A 19,246-nucleotide genomic window follows, 5' to 3' on the forward strand; every position below is an offset into this window, starting at 1 on the left:
AGAACATTTAAAAAATTCAAAGGTACATTAGCATTTGAAGTCTAAATTACAAGTTTTGCCTAAAAATATTCTCCCTAGCTACTTGTATGTAAATCAAAATGTGGTAGATCATGTCTTCTGTTTTCAGACTGCAGTATTCACAGTGTGGTAGGAGTATTTAAAATCAGAAACCACATTTTCAGTTTATGGTTGAAAACAGGGATTTCAGTGGTAATTAAGCATCGTACTAAAGCTGTGTACTGGAAGGCAGCACAGTATGAAGGATCCGACTGCTGAATCTATAGTATTTCTGTTAAAATTTCACAGCCATAGCAGTCTGGAAATGTTAGTACTCACTGAGCTGGTATTTTTTTCACATTTTCAGAATATCATCAAAGCCATGCTAATCTGGAGCAAGTGCATGTCTCAGTCCTGGAATCTCGGAGGAAAACATTTTGCTGCTTTTCATATTTTTGACTTAATAGAGATTCTCTTCAAAGTTTTTAACAACAGATAGAGAGCCCAATTTATTTGCAAGGCAGGTGTTATAGACTGCAGTCAACAGTTTATAGTTCACCACAAGATTAATAAGAAAGAATTGCAGATTCAAGAGGCATATGCTGTCAGTGAACATCTAGTTCTATAATCTGGCAATCTGATTATTGACTGCAGTAACTTGCTGATAATTTGTAATATTTATCCCATGCTTAAGGCATTGTAAGCCTGTGATCTAGAGGAAGAAAAGGAAAAATCTCATGAGAAAAGGAAATCCAGCTTGTAGTAAGATGTCTTTCTGCATACCACTTTTTTCTCTAGTGGAAAACTGCAGGTATTTGTTTTGTCTCCCAAAGGAAAGATTTAGCATTTAAGCAGGAATTTCCTCATAGAAAAGAACCGTTATCATTTCTCCTTTTTATTTTTAGTTTGTTTCTTTCTTTACCCCCAAGAATTTTCTTTGCAACTATTTTTTAATAATTGTAGCACCATAATTTCTGGCAAATACTTTTATTAAATAATTAAAAAAAGTATTTTGGGATAACTTGGTGAAGTAAAACTGGTGCTCTCTATCTTTTCCTTCCTCTTCATCAAAAGCAGTGCACTTTTAAGACACTGGGAAATATAGGTAGGAAAGCTGTATCTTTCTGTGCTTTTAGGACTGCCTACTTTTTTTTTTCCTATGCTTATATTTGGAATGATTTTGAAGGGACTCTTATACGAAGTGTAGGCTAGCTAAGTAGTATGAAGAAATAAATGGATAAAACAAAGAGAACCTGTGATGGAAACAATTTCTTCAATTTTTTTTTCTCTTTGGTTTTTCTTTTATTTAAAGATAAAGATTCTGTTTAAATAAATTAATCTAGCGAACCTTAAAATAACTATTTATATGCTGGCTTTATGAAGACCTCTTTTGAGAGCCAGATAAAGTAAATCTGTTAAATTGTGTAGGTTTTTTTTATGGAGAACGTTTCTTCAGGAAGCAGTATGATATGTATAATTATATATATGGGAGTTTTACTCATGTATAACGTACCTTGGAGACCTATAGGATCTGTATTCTAATCCCAGTTATTGTACTCTGAGTTTTTAGTCTTACCTTCCCAGTGGCAGTGTGAAGATTTCTAGATTTTCATTTCAGTCTTTTTTGCTCCCACCAAACGAGGTTATTTTTCTGATGTAGTAGGAGTCAGATGATATTGCATACTAAGGCATCAAACATTAAGAAAAGGTGGAAACTGAACATTATCTAATATTTGTTCTTTCTATATTTTACTTAGTGGTGTTTTGTTTGGTTGGTTTATATGATTAACTTCTGCTGCAAAACTTTAAATATTTGAAGGTCTGAGCAAATATGGTAAAAATTAAGACAGTGAAGATAGGAAAGATCTTAATTTACAGAATTTCCTTGTCCCATAGACTAGCAGTATATGTCTGTATAATATTTTGGATGCTGTTTTCTCAAAAAAAAAGAAAAATCCCAAATTATTATATTCTGCATTATAATGAAACAATCCAAACCCAACAACAAAATTTCCCAAATTAGGGTGATTTCTGTTTCCATGAATCAACACCCCAAATTAAATTTGGAATCAGTCTGTCTGACCTATGTTGTAAACAGAGGAAATATCAGTTTTATAACTAATCCTCTGTTTTTCACTACTACTTTTCTTTCAAAAAGAGGCTTATGTATTTCAAGAACAAATGAAATAGTGCCCATCTTCTCTACTTTTCCATAATTCAAGACCTAGGAAGCCTGATTTGTGAGAAGCTTATTCTGTGACTTTGTGTGTAATTGACAGTGAAGTGGGAAAACGAGGCAATGTTACGCCTCTGCCAGCTCTTTTTAAGGGAAGGAGTATACTTACTCATTAATGATCCAAGCTATGAATAGATTCATAGTTTATAGCGCATCCTTAGAGGGGGTTAAGAAAATTTAAAGGTTTATCACACAAGGGTTTTAAAGGGAGCTAAGAGAATTTAAAAGAAAGAGACTGGAAAATTCTGGGTATACATTCACCCATCATCTTGGCAGTTCATTATTAAATTATGTGTTGAGATTTTGCAGGCATTGAAAGAAAAGAAAGGTGCAGACAAAGCAATAGAAACACACTGATGACCTATTGTTAGAATTTAAGAAGAATAAAAGATTAGCATCTATACTACAGAGCAGAGGTAATAAAAACCATTGCAAACTACTATTCCCAGTGAACAGTATCCAGTAATACAATTTACATCATTACATTAATGAATGATATAGTTCTGTATGATCTAGTACTATTATACTGTCTTTGAGTCCTGGGCTGAAACTTGATCAAAGTATTAGACTAGTTCTAAACAGCAGATATTCCATGATCACCTGCCAATGAATCCTTTGTAAAATAATGAAATCACATCAAAGTTTGTGTGTGCTGTGTTGTAGGTTTTTTGGTTTGTTTTTTTTTTTTTTTTGGGGGGGGGGGTGGTTTTTTTCTTTTTTTAATATATATATTTAATCAAATATCCTTGTTTGGATTTAAAGGGAGGTAGGAAAGAATCCATGTGAGAATGAATGCATTTGAGCAATACAACACCTTCTTAACATGGTGTTCTCATGAATGTCCTTTAACATCTGTCTTATTCTAGACATGCCCTCAATATTATGGTTTTGGTTTCTTGTCTATAAGAAGCAGATAATAGCTGGTTGGGTTTTTTTTTTGTTTGTTTGTTTGTTTTTTTGCTTTACGAGTATGTTACCAGTTTTCACAGAGGTCAGTAATGGAACCAGTGCTCTTGCTGAGTGCAGAATTTTGTCCACACTCTGGATTCCAAACTGCAAGTCAGAGTCCAAGTGCTGTGAGAATCGGATCCCTGATCTGGTTAGACTGCCATAGATCCTGAGGGAACTGCAAACAAGCACAAATCATACGGTTACTATATTCAGCTTTTAGAAATGTTAAGGTACTTTCTGTACGACTAGGTTACTGTACAGTAGTGTATGAAATGCAATGGATTTTAACATCTTACTAGAATTTAAATTTGGTTATCTTGTGAACATGATGTCTGTTATTTTATATCTTCCATGTTTTCTTCCTGTTTACTACATCAGAATTAAATTCCTATTTATATATTTATACTGATTGTAGGATAATAGATCTTTAAATTCTTTCTTAATCTATGTTTCATTATTAAAATATATTAGATGTTTCAGCCTAATGTTAGAATACAGTAGTCTTATTTTGTACTATTAAAATAAGCTCAATTTTATGCAAGTTGACTGCACAGTTATTTTCAAAAGTTCTCTATACTAGTCTAATTCTGCAAAAGATTGAATTAACATATATGATACAATAGAATTATGCTTAACTCATTTGTATGAATACTTGTATGAGTACTTTGACTAACAGAAGTATTGTTAGACCCTTATATGCACATTAGTTTGAGTTCTCAAGGTAAGAACCAATTTTAATGAAGGGTCATATTTTTTTAAGTTTATTACTTTAAGGTGTAGTTTAGCCCTTAGGCCATTTTGTCTCACCTCAGCTTGCTTGTCATCTAACAAAGTTACTTATCTAAGATGACATCAATAAAAGAGGGATAAATACCTTCAGAAGCCAAGCTTTTCCATGTACTTTAGGCATGTACTGTGTCTTGGACCTCTCTGTACATTGATCACAGAAGAGTAGCTTAGGTGTCTTCTAAGTGAGTAAACTGAGATTCCAGCTGTACTGTGATTTTTCAGAAGCAGACTTCAGTTATGATTTGACAGGGTGCATGTTATATCTAATCTGTACAGGCCTATACTTAAAAAAATATTTTAAGGTATTTCTGTACATTTTGACTGTTGGAGCATGTAGAAATGGAAAAGTATATTTGGTAGTGGCAGGAGATGATGGAAACATGGGGAATGGGCCTGCTGAAGGAGGCCCTCTTGCCTCTTGGCTGTATATGCTTCCTGGAAACAGGAAATGATTGGGGGTTGGGAAAGTAAGCAAAATGTAGGTGATTTATAGATAACCTCTCCAGATTCCAGGTTATATCATCATTTCTAAAAATGGTAATTAACTTTTTACCATAACTTTTTTAAGTAAAAAGTGACAATGATGGAAATGAATAGTGGCACATGTAGTTGGTGACCAGTTACTAGAGGTGTCTCTCAGGGCTCAGTGTTAGGGCCAGTCTTGTTTAATATTTTTACTGGTGATCTGGATGAATGGATTGAGTGCACCCTCAATAAATCTGCATATGTCATTATCAAATTGTCTGAGAGTGTTGATCTGCTGAAGGATAGGAAGGCTCTGCAGAGGGATCTGGACAGGCTGGATCAATGGGCTGAGGCCAATGGTATGAGGATCAACAAGGCAAAGTGCTGCGTCCTGCATCCAGGCATCAACAACCCCATACAATGCCACAGGTTTAGGGAAGAGTGGCTGGAAAGCTGCTTGGTGGAAAAGGACCTGGGGCTGCTGATTGACAGAGCTGAACATGAGCCAGCTTGTGCCCAGGCAGCCAAGAAGACCAACAGCATCCTGGCTTGTGTCAGAAATAGCATAGCCAGCAAGGCCAGGGCAGTGTTCATTCCCCTGTACTGAACCTTGAATCCTGTGTTTAGTTCTGGGCCCCCCACTACAAGACAGACTCTGTGGTGCTGGAGAGGGTCCAGAAGCAGGCAAAAAAGCTGGTGAAGAGTTTGGAGAATAAATCTTTTGAGGAACGGCTGAGGGACCTGGGGTTGTTTGGTCTGTAGAAGAGAAGGCTCGAGGGAGACCTAATTTTAGTAATGCAGTGTTTCTTCTTTAATCATAATGTCAGTGCTGAAGATTTTGAAGCAAGTTTGGTAAATTTACCTCTTTACTTTTACTAATTAAAGTTGACCTCTTCAGGAAGAAAATGGAAACAATGAGATGGAAATACTAGCAGTGCTCATACTCATAAATAATAACAAAACCAGTGAAATTTTAAAGGTAGTTTAAAGAAGTTCAAAGAAATCCAGCTCCTGATTATAATATTAACCATGTGTGTTTGCACAGTAATTTGTGGGAATGTCATTTTGATAAAAAACATGCTATCCGGGGATTGTGATAATACAATTCTGCAGTGTTTCTTATATTGTGACTTCATAAAAACTGTTTCTGTCGTTGATCTTTTTTTACTCTTAAAATACATAACTCACTAGTAGAAATATGAAATAAAGTGACAGCAGGATGACAGTTACTCTAACACACAGTTTTCATTTTGAAAACAGAAAACTATAGTGTTCTGAATGTCAGATTAATATATTTAAAAAAATCTATCTGTACATTCAAAGTCATGTCTTGTTCACTCTTTGCTGGGCAGCAACTGACAGTTTTGTGGTAGAAAAAAATCATGGGGTAGATCCAAGAGATTCAACTGAGAAAAGGATAAGTGTGCGGTTTTGTTTTTTTTTGTTTGCTTTTTTCTGCAGGGGAAAAAGACCCCAGACCAAATAAACTTTGAAATATTTGCACATAGAAATATACTGGATGTCTGAACAGGCAGATAGAGGTACATTGAGAATCTTAACATAAGTGGTTCAGAGGCGTCCATCCAACTAACATGGATTCTTACATCCTTGATAAATGTCTGCTAGCTGCACATGAGAGCTATATGTGAAGTCATTCAATATGTCTTCATGAAGAGTAAGATGCTGTGACAGAGAGGTCCTTACAGACTCTAACAGTGGCTATGATAGGCAGCAGTAACTCAGTATCGTGGGTTTTTATGGCAGATTCTGTAACAGTCTTATTTCACACATGAGTTGCGTAGGAGACCAGAATATGCTTAGTATAATATGATTGCTTATACATGATTTATAGACTGTAGGTTTGTTCTTCATGCCCAAACAACATAATGTATAGGTTGTCTGAACTTTGAATAATCAATTTGGACTTTATTTCTTAAAATATAGGTTCCTCTAGATACTTCTCACACATAAATGGTTATATTATAAAAATAAACTTGTCTGCTTTCACAAACTTTTTAGATATGGTCTATGAATTTCTGGGGGTCTATAAATCTCAGGTTCATAAAAAGAATTTTATAAACTGTACAACTAGTTCCTGTGATTGGTTTCTCTAATATTGCAGGATGTTAATGTCAATCACTGCAAAAAAAATTGTAGGCCACATCTTGGTTCCTGTTCCTGCAGATTTGTCACCCACAGAGCCACAGGAAAAGAGCCAGACGGAGACGGAACACATAGTTAGAAAAGCCATCGTTCTTATGTTATTAGACCCTGATTTAGTGGATTTAGAGAAGATGTGGAAGATTTAGTTGTGTCTGTCTCCAAGCTATTGCTTTAATACAGGTGTAACTTCTGTTAGCAGAAGACCATTTGGGGAGCAGTTCATTCCTGAAATATAGCTATTTCTGTCATTCAGACTGGGAGGGTGACCTGTAAAGAGAAGATGACAATGACTGTCAAAATGGTTTTGAGGAGGTATATTCTATCAATTTCTCTGATCTTGAACTGAACATATTTTGAAATAAACCCCCAAGTATCAGTGGCTTACTGTTTCTATTTCCTGTTTTTAAAAATAAACAGAGTTCACATGTCAAACATACAGAAATAAATAAAAGACACAGCCATGCACACTTTGATGAACGTTGTGTTTACAGGGCTTAAGGTTAATATTTTTTACATACTTTTTATTCTCAGACTTACTATTAAATCAATAGAGTTGTTTTCAGTACCTAAAAAGCTTGTTTTTTCAGTAATCAATGTTTTGTCCAATACTAATAGAAAGTGTTTTTTACTTGCCACCTCTGATATAGTAAATTTTTTTACTTTAAAGAACTACTATTCTGCAATGTTGAATTATTTTTTGCATTAATTATTAATGATATACAGTAAAACAATAAGTAAATATACTTACTGTATTCATCCTTATTAAAATAATTTAAAAAGAAAAGGAATAAATTACTTTTAAAAAAAGTTGTTACTCTGGATTTTTTTTATTAGCTAGCATTAACTTTTGAGTCTTAGCACCTGTACATGCACATAATCTAGTTTGCATTTATTATAGTATAACCTTTGAATTCAAATAATAAAGAATCTGGAAAAACAGTTGCGCCCATATACACTAGCAGTGTGTTATTTTCTTTTAGTAGACTTAATATACTATTTTAAAACTAAAACATTTATGCAAAATGTGTTATTTTAAAGAAGAGTACTCAAATGATGTGTAAACTCTGAAGATAAATGCTTGTGGATGAAGAAGGGGTATGAGAAGTATTTCTGAGTAAAGAAAGTTGGAGCCAGAAAGTGTTTGAAGTATGAATGTTTTTACAATTTTAGTTACCATTATTAATACAGTAATATTTTATAGGACTGACTATTCAGAGGTATACAGTGAGCAGTGTTATTTGAAACATTTCCATTTAATTTTATAAAGAATCTTTTAAAGGTGGGTGTGTGCGTGTGTAAATTTATGTGGGTAGGCAGATCCTGTTCACAACAAGAAGCTTAATATTACTTATCGCCAGACATGGTATGTTTATATCACTCCTTGTTCTGTTTTGTGGTTTTTGTTTTGTTTTAGGAAGCATAAACTGCCCAAGCACAGAGCTACAAATTCTGAAGTGAATTTTATACACTGCTTGATCACTACTGTGTTTTGTTTGTTGCTGGTGGCACAGTCTCAGTGCAGCACATTAAAATAGTTTGTTGCATTTCTAGCAGCTACTGAAAAATGATGGTTTTTGATGTTTATGTGAGGATTTCAAATTTTTGGACATAAAAATTCTTACTGCCCTACATAAGAAAAGATTCTGGCAAGTCAGAGAACTGTATAACCGTTTCATTCACCCTGATGAATCACTGTGAAAGTGATCAGGGGGCTGACTACCTTACGTAAGCATCTGTCTGCTGGCTTTTGGAAATGATTGAAATTCACTGTAATATACTCAGGAGTATCCAATTCTTCTCCAGTAATCCCAGCAGGCAAAGTCCAGTAGAAGAGAACAGCTAATACAGTATCTGTGATAAGGAGTTACAAATGTCAGCATAGTCTCCTTCTAAATTATCACATTCCCAGAGGATGCCAGAGATTAGTATATTACTCATTGCAGTTTCAACATTTATTCTCTGATGAGACCTACTTGAGGTTTATCTGCATTATGTGTTTGGTGTAGTATCTTGCAGTGCAATATCAGTGTAGAATTTTATTTTGATACTATCTTGGTAGAAGAAAATTAGAGGCTTTTGCTTTCTTTTGAAATAGCCTCTAAGCTAGTTATATCTGTAGTTTATTTCCCTTTCTTTTTAAAAGTTGACCTTGTATGCTGGGGCTTTGACCTTTTTCTGCCTATGCATATGAACTGCAACTTGCTGGGGCTTTGACCTTTTTCTGCCTATGCATATGAACTGCAACTTTAACATAGTATTAAACAAAAAAAACAGGTTGCATTTTTATATAAATATGTATGTACATTTGTAAAATACAGAAATGTCTATTTTCTGTTCTGGTACTAGGGACTAGGCAAGTAGCTAATGCAGCTACAACTGCTGCAGAGTTTTGGTAATCACGTTCTAGAATTTTCTTTTTTCATTTTGTGCTTTTTACATTTTAATGCAAATATTGATTTAATTAGCATAATTTAATTTTTAGGATCATGCCTGTTCATTACAAGACCAGCTACTACACTTCTCTTACCCTCCAAAACAGGATGTCTGGGTTCAAACTGCCTGCTGAGCTGTGGCTAAACACTCTTGTGGATGGAGTGCTGGTTGGCGTCAGCAAAAACTATGCACAAGGTCATGCTGATAATCTAGAACTATAGATATTCACTTGTGAGAAAGTGGACATGTGCCATCGTAGCCCTACTATAGATAGTACTTTTCTATCCACTCGGAAAGCTTTTATTTTATTCTAGTAATGAACATCATTAAAAAAAGAAAAAAAAAGAAAAAAACCCAAACCACCAAAAACTGTCACAATGACTTGCCAAGATGTTCATGTACATACATATTTCAGTATGGAAAATGAAGTTTTATATGATGACTGAATATATATATATTTAAAAGATCAAGTAGACTTTTAAGTGACTTTGCATTCACAAATACGTATTTTTGCACACACTTAAAAAATTACTTATCATCAGGCTTGTGCATCTGTGCGGACTACTATTTGTAGGCTCATTCATTTCAGATCTCAGCTTAAAAAAAGTAAAGACAGGAACAAAAAAGCAAAACAAAGTAATAATGTTATTTGGTAGGTATGTGTGTTTTTAACTAGATTTAATTTGGCTCTCTGACTCTCTGAAAGCTTTAAAAAGTTGGGTTTTTTTCTTTTTTTTTTTGTAGGTGAAGTCTTTCTAATATAAATATCACTATTGCTACTCTAATCACAATGCTCTACAGAATCGGAGGTGTTTTCCTCTTTCTAATATATAACTTTTAAGCAGAACCTCATGGGAAGAATACTGCCCACAGCATTTCTCACTATCCACTTGGAACTGCTTTTTGTAGCAATATTATCAATGGAACTGTGAACTCAATTTTTCATTTCAGCTTAGGTATAAAAGCACACTAGAAAAAATTATCCTAATTTTACATTTATATAACTGAAAGTAGAATATGTCCCATGATACTTTTACCATATATCCCTGTAAAGTGGCAATTGAAATATTCCCTCACTTAACACTAAACTGAAATCCCTACACCTTCCTTGAGCAGGAACTTAAATAACTCTTACTGAGAAATATGTTAGCTCAGGACAGCCACGGGTATGGCAAATTGCCAAGAGCTGCCCCTGAACAGAGTGTGACTAGTTATCAGTGGTATTGCATGAATCTCAGGAAATTATGACAATGTAAAGTTCTGAGAGGTTCTTGTTCACTTCTTGAGGCAAGATTGGAATTTCCCATTGCAGTAGGCTAATAAAAATGCATTAAGGTTAATGGTAGGAGATCTGGAAAGGCTTTGTTATCCTCTTGATCCTGGGTATTCTCATTAAAATGCGCTCATGCAGATCTGAAAGCTCTGAAATGGCTAATAGCAGTGAAAGAAATAGAGTATAACTGCTAATATCACAACTTGATTCAAGTTTAAATTGTAAAGAAGTACTGAATCACTTTTGAAGTGAAAAAAACCCCCACCTAAATATCATTCTTTCACACTCAGATAATTCCTAGATGGCTGAAGAGACAATATTCAAATTAGGGGGAAAAAAAAGGTATCTGGCCAAGTATGATATTTTTCAGTACCCACAATAAATTGTGAATTATATGAGAAATAGGTGTTGAGAATAAAAGTGCTATTTCAACTTCACCATGTATAAAACTCACAAAAGCAGTACACTAAATGTGAATTATTTTAGCTATATAAAGCAATTCATTGTCACTACTGTAGTATGCCATTCCAAAGCCCATGTTTCTCAAATTCAGATACCTGTGGTTTAAATCAATCTTTATTATCCACTTGAGTGCTTGGAATTGATCAAAACAGCTGACAGTGCTTGAAAAAAATGTATCAGATGTGTGAGCTACTGACCTTTAACATGGTTCATCAGAATATGTCCTGAAATCCCTATTACTTCATACAGGACAGGCTGTTGTACACTCACAAATCATCCATCAAATAGCTGGGAAGATGACTGTCACATGGTAACATAGTAGTGATATAAACACAAACATATCACTTCATTATATTTATTTTTTTTTCTGTGGGCTATAAAAAATGAAGATCACGTGATAATACTGTCCTGGGAATTATATAAGTTTTAAAAAAATGATTGTAGCAAGTATTATACATTGGTATATTTTCAGCAACCCTGGTGTTCTTACAAGGTTTTCAATTTCAATATTGCTTTTTCTTTAATTATAGTAATTTACTTTGACCATTGTTGCTTGATCCCAGCCAACAGTCGAGCACCCACATAGCTGCTTGCTCACTCTCCCACGGGAGGGAGATAAAATAGAAGGAAGGTGAGAAGACTTTCAGACTGAGATAAAGGCAGTTTCATAGGTAAAGCAAAAACTGCACACACAAGCAAAGAAAAATAAGCAATTAATTCACTATTCCCCATTGGCAGGCAGATATTTAGCAACTTCCTTGAAAGCAGGGCATTATTATGGGTAGTGGTTACTTGGGAAGACAAATGCCATAACCCCAAACATCTCTTTGTTCTTCTTTCCCTAAGCTTTTATTGCTGAGCATAGCATTATATGGTATGGAATACCCCTATGGTCAATTTGCTCCGTTGTCCGGGCTGTGTCTCTTGGTTTCTTGCTCACCTCTATCTTACTTGCTGTCAGAGAGGGAAAGAGAGAAAGACTCGATACTATGAAAGCTCTGCTCAGCAACAGCCAGAAGATTACTGTGTTATCAACACTATTTTAGTCACAATATGAAGCACAATAGTACCACATGGGGTGCTGTGCGGAAAATTAACTCCATCCCAGCCAGATCATAGAATCATAGAATCATTAGGGTTGGAAAGAACCTTAATATTGAATTATCTTATATTTGTAAAGCTGTTTCCTATGAGTTAGGTGAGCTACCAATTCCCTTGTAATATTTCCTCAAATTACTAAGTATAAATTATAGGTTCATGATGTTAATAAAAGTTCACATCCTCAAAGCAGTAAAATAAATGCATTAAATTCACTGTTATTTCTGGTGTCATGAGGCAGTACAGAGCATTAGATAGAAACTTGTGAACTGTCTCAGAACCTCACATGGGATGAATGGCAAAACCATTGGAAGTCTTAACATTGACCTAAAAATCAGCTGGATCATCACCTATTTGAAAGTTCACATGAACTCAGGAAATATTTTTCATAGCTGCATGTATCTACTCATAGGAGAAAAGTGATGTATTAAACCTTTTTTTTTTTTTATTTGGATTAATTCATGGTGTATTTTTTTCTGGTTTGTTTGGTGCTAGTCATTGCTATGATATCATAGAATCATAGACTACTTAGGGTTGGAAAAGACCTTAAAATCATCTAGTTCCAACCCCCTGTCATGGGCAGGGACACCTCACACTAAACTGTGTCACCCAAGGTTCTGTCCAACCTGACCTTGAGCACCACCAAGGATGGAGCATTAACAACTTCCCTGGGCAACCCATTCCAGTATTCTGAATAACATTTGTAAATAGTTATTTCTAAAGTTACAATAAATGCCAAATTATATCAAGCTGTTTGACAGAATCTTTTATAACAGAATTCCTGAGAGTTTCTGTATAACCTATAGTCAGAGAATATGTTACAGTCATGCAGAATTACGACAAAAGCTAAAAACATGATATATACTGTTCTGGATAGTTAGCATGATGGTATCTTAGACTGTCATGAGACAGGTTAGTTTTACCCTACTGATGTTGTGTTGTTGCAATAGTAATCCTGCTCAGTACAAGAGGAGCCACAGGTTCAGACCCCTGATGTGTGCACTTGGCTGAAGAGCCACTGGCATGAGGCTACCATCTGCAGGCTTATGATTGAACACCTCTAAGTCAGAATCCTGCCTGGACGCTTGATGTTGTGCTGTTGCGTCATCAGTTGCTCTAGATTGACCCAGGAAATGACAGTCTTGTTCAGAATGTGTGGGCTAAAGCCCTTCCTGAATCTTCGTTAGCGAAGACAGGCCTTCCTCATAGGAGAAGGAAAACTCCTATCTTCAAATCCAAGCTGATGGAGCTCATCTAGCCTTGTATGGTCTTCCATCTAAGAGAAGGATATTCTTACAAAACCTACAACCTGTGGGCTTTGCTGTCACTGTCCTAGCTAGCTAGGCTCTGGCAGTTAAACCTCAGGTGTAAAGGATGGGGCCAGTTCTGCGCAACCTGTGCCTCACCTAAAATAAATCCACTGTGCAGGCTGAAAGGGCTTACTCTCACTTGTCACTATGGATGGGTGAGGGTTGAATTGGTAGGTGACAAGGAGCATGGGAAGCAGCAGATCCAAGCTTACATGTGGGCGGACCAGCACATGGGTTGCTCAAGATTGCTCAGGAGATGACAGTCCTGGTTGGACACTCCCTGATTGCCTAAGCACCCTTTCCAATCAGATTTGCATATCCCACATGCCCTTGGTCATCGTGCTTGTAGTAAGCGTGGTTAAAGCCCTTCCCAAATCTTCACTCATGAAGCCAAGCCATCAAATCAATCTCAATATGTCAGGATGCTGTAAACAATTCTAGATGAAGCTAAATATATAAGGCAGCATGATACTTTGTTATACATGTGAATATTTGGTCTAGTAGAGATGGAACAATTTATTTACCTTCAGATGTTTCCTATTTTAGCCCCTGAACATTAAAGGAACCTAGGGAGCCATTTGGGAAGCATAAGTTAGTTATTGCTGTTTGTCATTGCAAAAAAAAGCTTCTAATTCTGAACTTTAAAAATAAGGACATTTAGGACACACTCAGACAAGCAATTCCAACTGAAAAACTCCTTAAATTGTTTGTTTGTTTGTTTATTTTTTAAAGGAAACCATTTTGACAGAAGTGAGTTAAGAAGTAGTTGCACATATGGTTCTCTCAGATGTGAGAAGCTTCTTACCTCCAACAGAAGGGAGCAGGGAGAAGCAGCTAGTAAAAACAAGGGAGAATAACCTTTTAACTTAGAACAGCATGCTTAATTATCATCCTATGGTAGGCATATCAAAGTGCATTTAGATCATAGATTAACTAGGCTGGAAAAGACCTTTAAGATCAGCAAGTCCAACCATTACCCCAGGACTGCCAAGACCACCACTAAATCATATCATCTACACAGTTTTTGAATACTTCCACTGACAATGATTCCACCACTTCACTGGGCAGCCTGTTCCAACGTCTGACCACATTTTTGGTGAAGAAATTTTGCCTAATATCCAAATTAAACCTCCCCTGGTGCAACTTGAAGCTGTTACCTCTTGTCCTATCACTTGTCACTTGGGAGAAGAGACTGACCCCCACCTCACTACAACCTCCTTTCAGGTAGTTGTAGAGGGTGATAAGGCACTCCCTGAGCCTTCCCTTTTCCAGAGTAAACAACCCCAGTTCCCTCAGCCATTCCTCAAAAGATTTATTCTCCAAACATTTCACCAGCTTTTTTGCCTGCTTCTGGACCCTCTCCAGCACCACAAAGTCTGTCTTGTAGTGGGGGGCCCAGAACTAAACATAGTTTTTGAGGTGTGGCTTCATCAGTGCCCAGTGCAGGGGGATGATATTGCTGGCCTTGCTGGCTACACTATTGCTGATACAGGCCAGGATGCTGTTGGTCTTCTTGGCTGCCTGGGCACAAGCTGGCTTATGTTCACTGTCCATCAATCAGCAGGCCCAGGTCCTTTTTCGCCAAGCAGCTTTCCAGCCACTCTTCCCCAAGCCTGTGGCATTGTATGGAATTGTTGTGGCCCAAGTGCAGGACCCAGCACTTTGCCTTGTTGATCCTCATACCATTGGCCTCAGCCCATTGATCCAGCCTGTCCAGATTCCTCTGCAGAGCCTTCCTATCCTTTAGCAGATCAACACTCTCAGACAACTTGGTAATGACACATGCAGATTTCTTGAGGGTGCACTCAATCTGCTTATCCAGATCACCAGTAAAAATATTAAACAAGACTGGCTTTAAAACTGGGCCCTAAGAGACACCACTAGTGACTAGTCACCAACTAGATGTGATACCATTTACCATCAGTCTTAGGGCTCTGCCATCCAACCAGCTTCCTACCCAGCAAAGAATCCACCTGTCCAGGCCATAATCAGCCAATGTGTCCAGGAGAATGCTGTGGCAGACAATGCCAAATACTTTAATTAAGCCCAAATAGACAATGTCCACAGCCTTTCCCTCATCAACCAGGCCGGTCACCTTACCGTAGAAGGAGATCAGATTGGTTTAGCAGGACCTGCCCTTCATCAGCCCATGCTGACTAATGGTCAGTCCCTCAATTTTCCAGCACAATCTTTATGATCTCACTTGGAATTATCTCCTCCATGACCTTTCCCAGCACTGAGGCCAGGATGACAGGCTGGTAGTTTCCAAGGTCTTCCTTCCTTCCTGCCCTATTTGTAGGGAGGTGTCACTTTGGCCAACCTCTGGGACTTGCCCACTAAACCAGGACTGCTGATAGATGTTGCTGAGTGGTTTAGAAAGCTCTTCTGCCACCTCCTTCAGCACTCTTGGGTATAACCCATCCAGCCTCATAGACCTGTATATGTTTAAGTGGAGCAGGAGGTCACTAAGCTTTTCTTCCCCAGTTATGGGGACTTCAATCAGCTTCTCATCTCTGCCATCCAACTCAGGGAACTGAGTACCCTGTGGATGGCTGGTGTGACTATTAAAGCAGCATTAGCTACTTCAGCCTTTTCCTTATCCTCAGTCACTAGGCTTCCCCTAGTATCTGATAGAGGATGAAGGTTCTCCTTGGCCCTCCTTTTATTGTTAATAGAGTTGAGAAGGTACTTCTAATTCTCTTTTCTGTCAGTGGCCAGATTTAATTCCATCTGTACTTTTGCCTTACTAACTTTCTCTCTACATAACCTAACAACACCTTTGTACTTTTCGCGGGGTGACCGTCCCTTCTTCCACAGGTGAGAAACTCTCCTTTTTTTCCTGAGTTCAAGCAGTATCTCCCTGTTCAGCCAGGGTGGTCTCTTCCCTGACAGTTTGATTTTTGACACATAACCGCTTGCTCTTGTGCTTTAAGGGTTTAATTCTTGAGGAATGCCCGACCTTCCTGGACTTCTTTTTCTTCCAGTAATGTTTCCCAAGGAATTCTGCCAACCAGTGTCCTAAATAGGCCAAAGTCAGCCTTCCAGAAGTCTAAGATGGAGGTTTTGCTGACCTTTTTTTCTAATTTCTCCAAAGATTGAAAATTCAGTCATTTCATGATCATTTTGCCCAAGATGGCCTCAAACATCACATCACCCACCAGTCCTCCTCTCTCTTTGAACAACAAATCTAGCCAGGCAACTCCCCTAGTTGGCTTGCTAACCAGGTGAGTTTGGAAGTTATTTTCCACATCGTCCAAGAACCTGCTGGATTGTTTATTCTCTGCTGTGTTGTACCTCCAGCAGACATCTGGTAGATTGAATTCCCCTAAGAGAACAAGGGCAAATGATTGTGTAATTTCTCTCAGAAGATCACTTCATCTATAGCTTTATCCTGGCTAGGTTGTCTATAACAGACTCCTACCAGGATACCTGCTTGGTTGGCCTTCCTCCTGATCTTCACCCACAGACATTTAGCCTTTTCACTCACAGCACTGAGTTCAAGGCAGTTAATGCACTCCCTGACATACAATGCAACTCCACCACTACTTTTTCCTTGCCTATCCCTTCTGCAAGGCTTGTAGCCATCGCTTGCAGACCTACAGTGATGTGAGTCATTCCACCATGTTTCTGTAATGGTGATTATATCACGAATTCCCTGCTGCACAACAGCTTCCAGCTCTTTCTGTTTGTTGCCCATGCTGCAGGCACTGGCATAAATGCATTTAAGTTGTCCTGTGAATCCGGACTCCAACGGCGGCATGCTACCTCATGGCTAATGTCTAGCAAGCCTGACGCTATCATCTTCCCTTTGTATAAGCCCTGCTTTCTCCTGGGCTAGAATACTTTTCTCACTTTGAGACAGCTGTCCCACATATGCTGCCATTAGGCCTTCTGCCCTATAGACCAATCCATGGTCAAAGCTCCCAGAATTCTGGTGCTGACACCAGTCGTGGAGCCAGAAATTAATGATGTAATAAATAGATGTAGAAATTGGTCTTCTGAAGAAAAAGCAAAGGGAATAAGGGACTGGATTTTAACTGGGTACTATGCTAAATGTCCACTATTTGTTTGTTTGTTGGTATAGTTTGAGAAATTTGAAAGTGTTGTAATTTGCTTAATGACTGTGTACAGATGACTACAGTGCCTGCTTTTGCAAGTCATTCCATATTTTGAGTCATCTAACTGTAAAAGTAATAACAGCTATGCTTCTTGGAGGAAGGATGTGAAAAGAACTCCTTTTTTGCAGGTTCCTAAATAGCATATTATGAACAGAAAATGCAAATGTTCAGCAAATAACAGGACTGATAGAGTAAATGGACATCTATATTGAAATTGTAGTAAGAAAAAATACATAGTTGGGCAGTTTTCCTTCAGTCTGTAATTATTACCTATGAGAGGTTAGTCTATTAAACCAGTAACTTAGAGGAAGTCACAAATGAGGACGCATAAAAAAACATTTTATTTACGTTGACACTACCTAAAAAGAACAAGAGTAAAAGGTTAATGGAACAGATAATATTAGGCGAATGCTGAATGTTGGCTTTTTACATTTGATTTCCCTCATAAATGTCTAGATTAAGCATTTTAGCTCTACTTTTTCATTAATTTAATCTAAGGTAATGAATACTGCTTGCAAAACTCTTCCTACATTGCCTTGACCGCAGAACAAGAAAATCAGAATGTGTGTGACAGACAGGGAGGTTTGTTGCTTCCCAGTATATTACTTGCTAGGTATTTTTATTCAAGCAAAGGCTGCAAACCTTGCAGGAGGAGTAAAAATATAGCATTAGAAGTGCAGTGTTAGATATCTTGTATCTAAATTCTTAAAAAAACTTGAATTCTTAAAAAAACTTCAAAGCATTCACTGCCTACCTACGTAGATATGAGTTAATGTGAGTGCTTCTGACTGTTGAAATACTAACTCTGTATATGACAGCTGATAGTGCAGTTTGTATTTGGCTGTTAATTCAGTTGTCTGGACTTGATCATTAAATCCATCTGTATTGTTGCTCTTCCTAAAGTTAAGGAAGTGGGCATGGAATAAGTCAGCTGTAGCAACTAGTTTCTTCTTGCTGTGGGCCATAACAGCACGTCCTTGCTGTTATGGTGTACGGAGAGCACATGGTTAGTGGCTCTCCGTTTAGCTTGACCTGGTGAAACAGAACATCTACGAAGAATGGATGGGTTATTTTTTTTTTTTTTATGTGTTATGACCATGAGCTTTCTCACACTGTTGTAATTTCTGGAGGAGAAATAATATTTTAGTTATTATTTTTCATTTCCTGCCCTTCAAAAGTTTTTGGTTGCTTTCAGGGAGAGATCTTAATGAATTTGCAAATTCTTTGTGTTTTTACTGATAAAGGGGAACAAGTCAGAACTTTGCTATTTTGTTTCCACACTATTTTTGCTTTATTATTATTCCATTTCCAGCCTTTGTTATTCTTTACAACTCTTTTGAGCAAAAAAAGGCAGTAGGATAAAAATGTGACTGAGGAGACTAGCAAAGCTGCTCATAGAAACAAAGAGAAAGGAATATCTGTTTCAAGGTATAGGAGAACAATACTGTGTTGCGATCTCAGCCTTGTAGGTATTTACATATGTGGTCAAGATCCTAGTGTACAGCTCATATGCTTCAGCTGAACCCTTTTCTAAAATAAGGTCTTGATCCATATGTGCATGTATTTGAAAAGTAGTTTTCAAAATTGAATAAATAAAAAAATTAAAAAGCCTCTTTGTTCAAAAACATGGCTTTGATTTTTAAGTTCAACAGTAGAAACATTTCTCATTAAATATACTTGATTTTTAAGTTTGATGCATAAAATGTGACTTTCAAAACAGTGTTAGTCTGATATACAAAATGAGATCTACTTTATAAATGTGGTTTTGTACTTTTTTGTTATTAGGGTTAGGGTTAGGGTTGGGTAAACACTACTATGCTTCTGTATTTTGTAGTTCATTTTCTACTGAAATCAAAAATACAAAATTTCTTAAAAAAATGTTAAAAATGCCCATTTCTATTTTCAAGGTTAAAATACCCAAAGATTTCCTCATATTTTTCGTAATTATAGT

General features: G+C 37.0%; 1 protein-coding gene across 5 annotated transcripts in view; it reads left to right on the forward strand.

Annotated features, from left to right (window-relative positions):
- The window catches only part of PCDH7 (protocadherin 7), a 290,346-nt gene that overhangs the window by 16,069 nt on the left and 255,031 nt on the right, over nucleotides 1-19,246 (forward strand). Inside the window, exon 2 of one of the 5 annotated variants that reach the window (XM_031046922.2) lies at nucleotides 6,623-7,229. The exons of the other annotated variants lie outside the window; for them this stretch is intronic. Within the exon in view, the coding sequence (XP_030902782.1) occupies nucleotides 6,623-6,676 (54 nt within the window). The 3' untranslated portion in view covers nucleotides 6,677-7,229. Of the gene's footprint in view, nucleotides 1-6,622; nucleotides 7,230-19,246 lie in introns of those variants that run through there. 5 annotated transcript variants of the gene reach the window in all.

This window comes from Melopsittacus undulatus, chromosome 7, assembly GCF_012275295.1.
Source record: "Melopsittacus undulatus isolate bMelUnd1 chromosome 7, bMelUnd1.mat.Z, whole genome shotgun sequence".
NCBI lineage: Eukaryota > Metazoa > Chordata > Aves > Psittaciformes > Psittaculidae > Melopsittacus > Melopsittacus undulatus.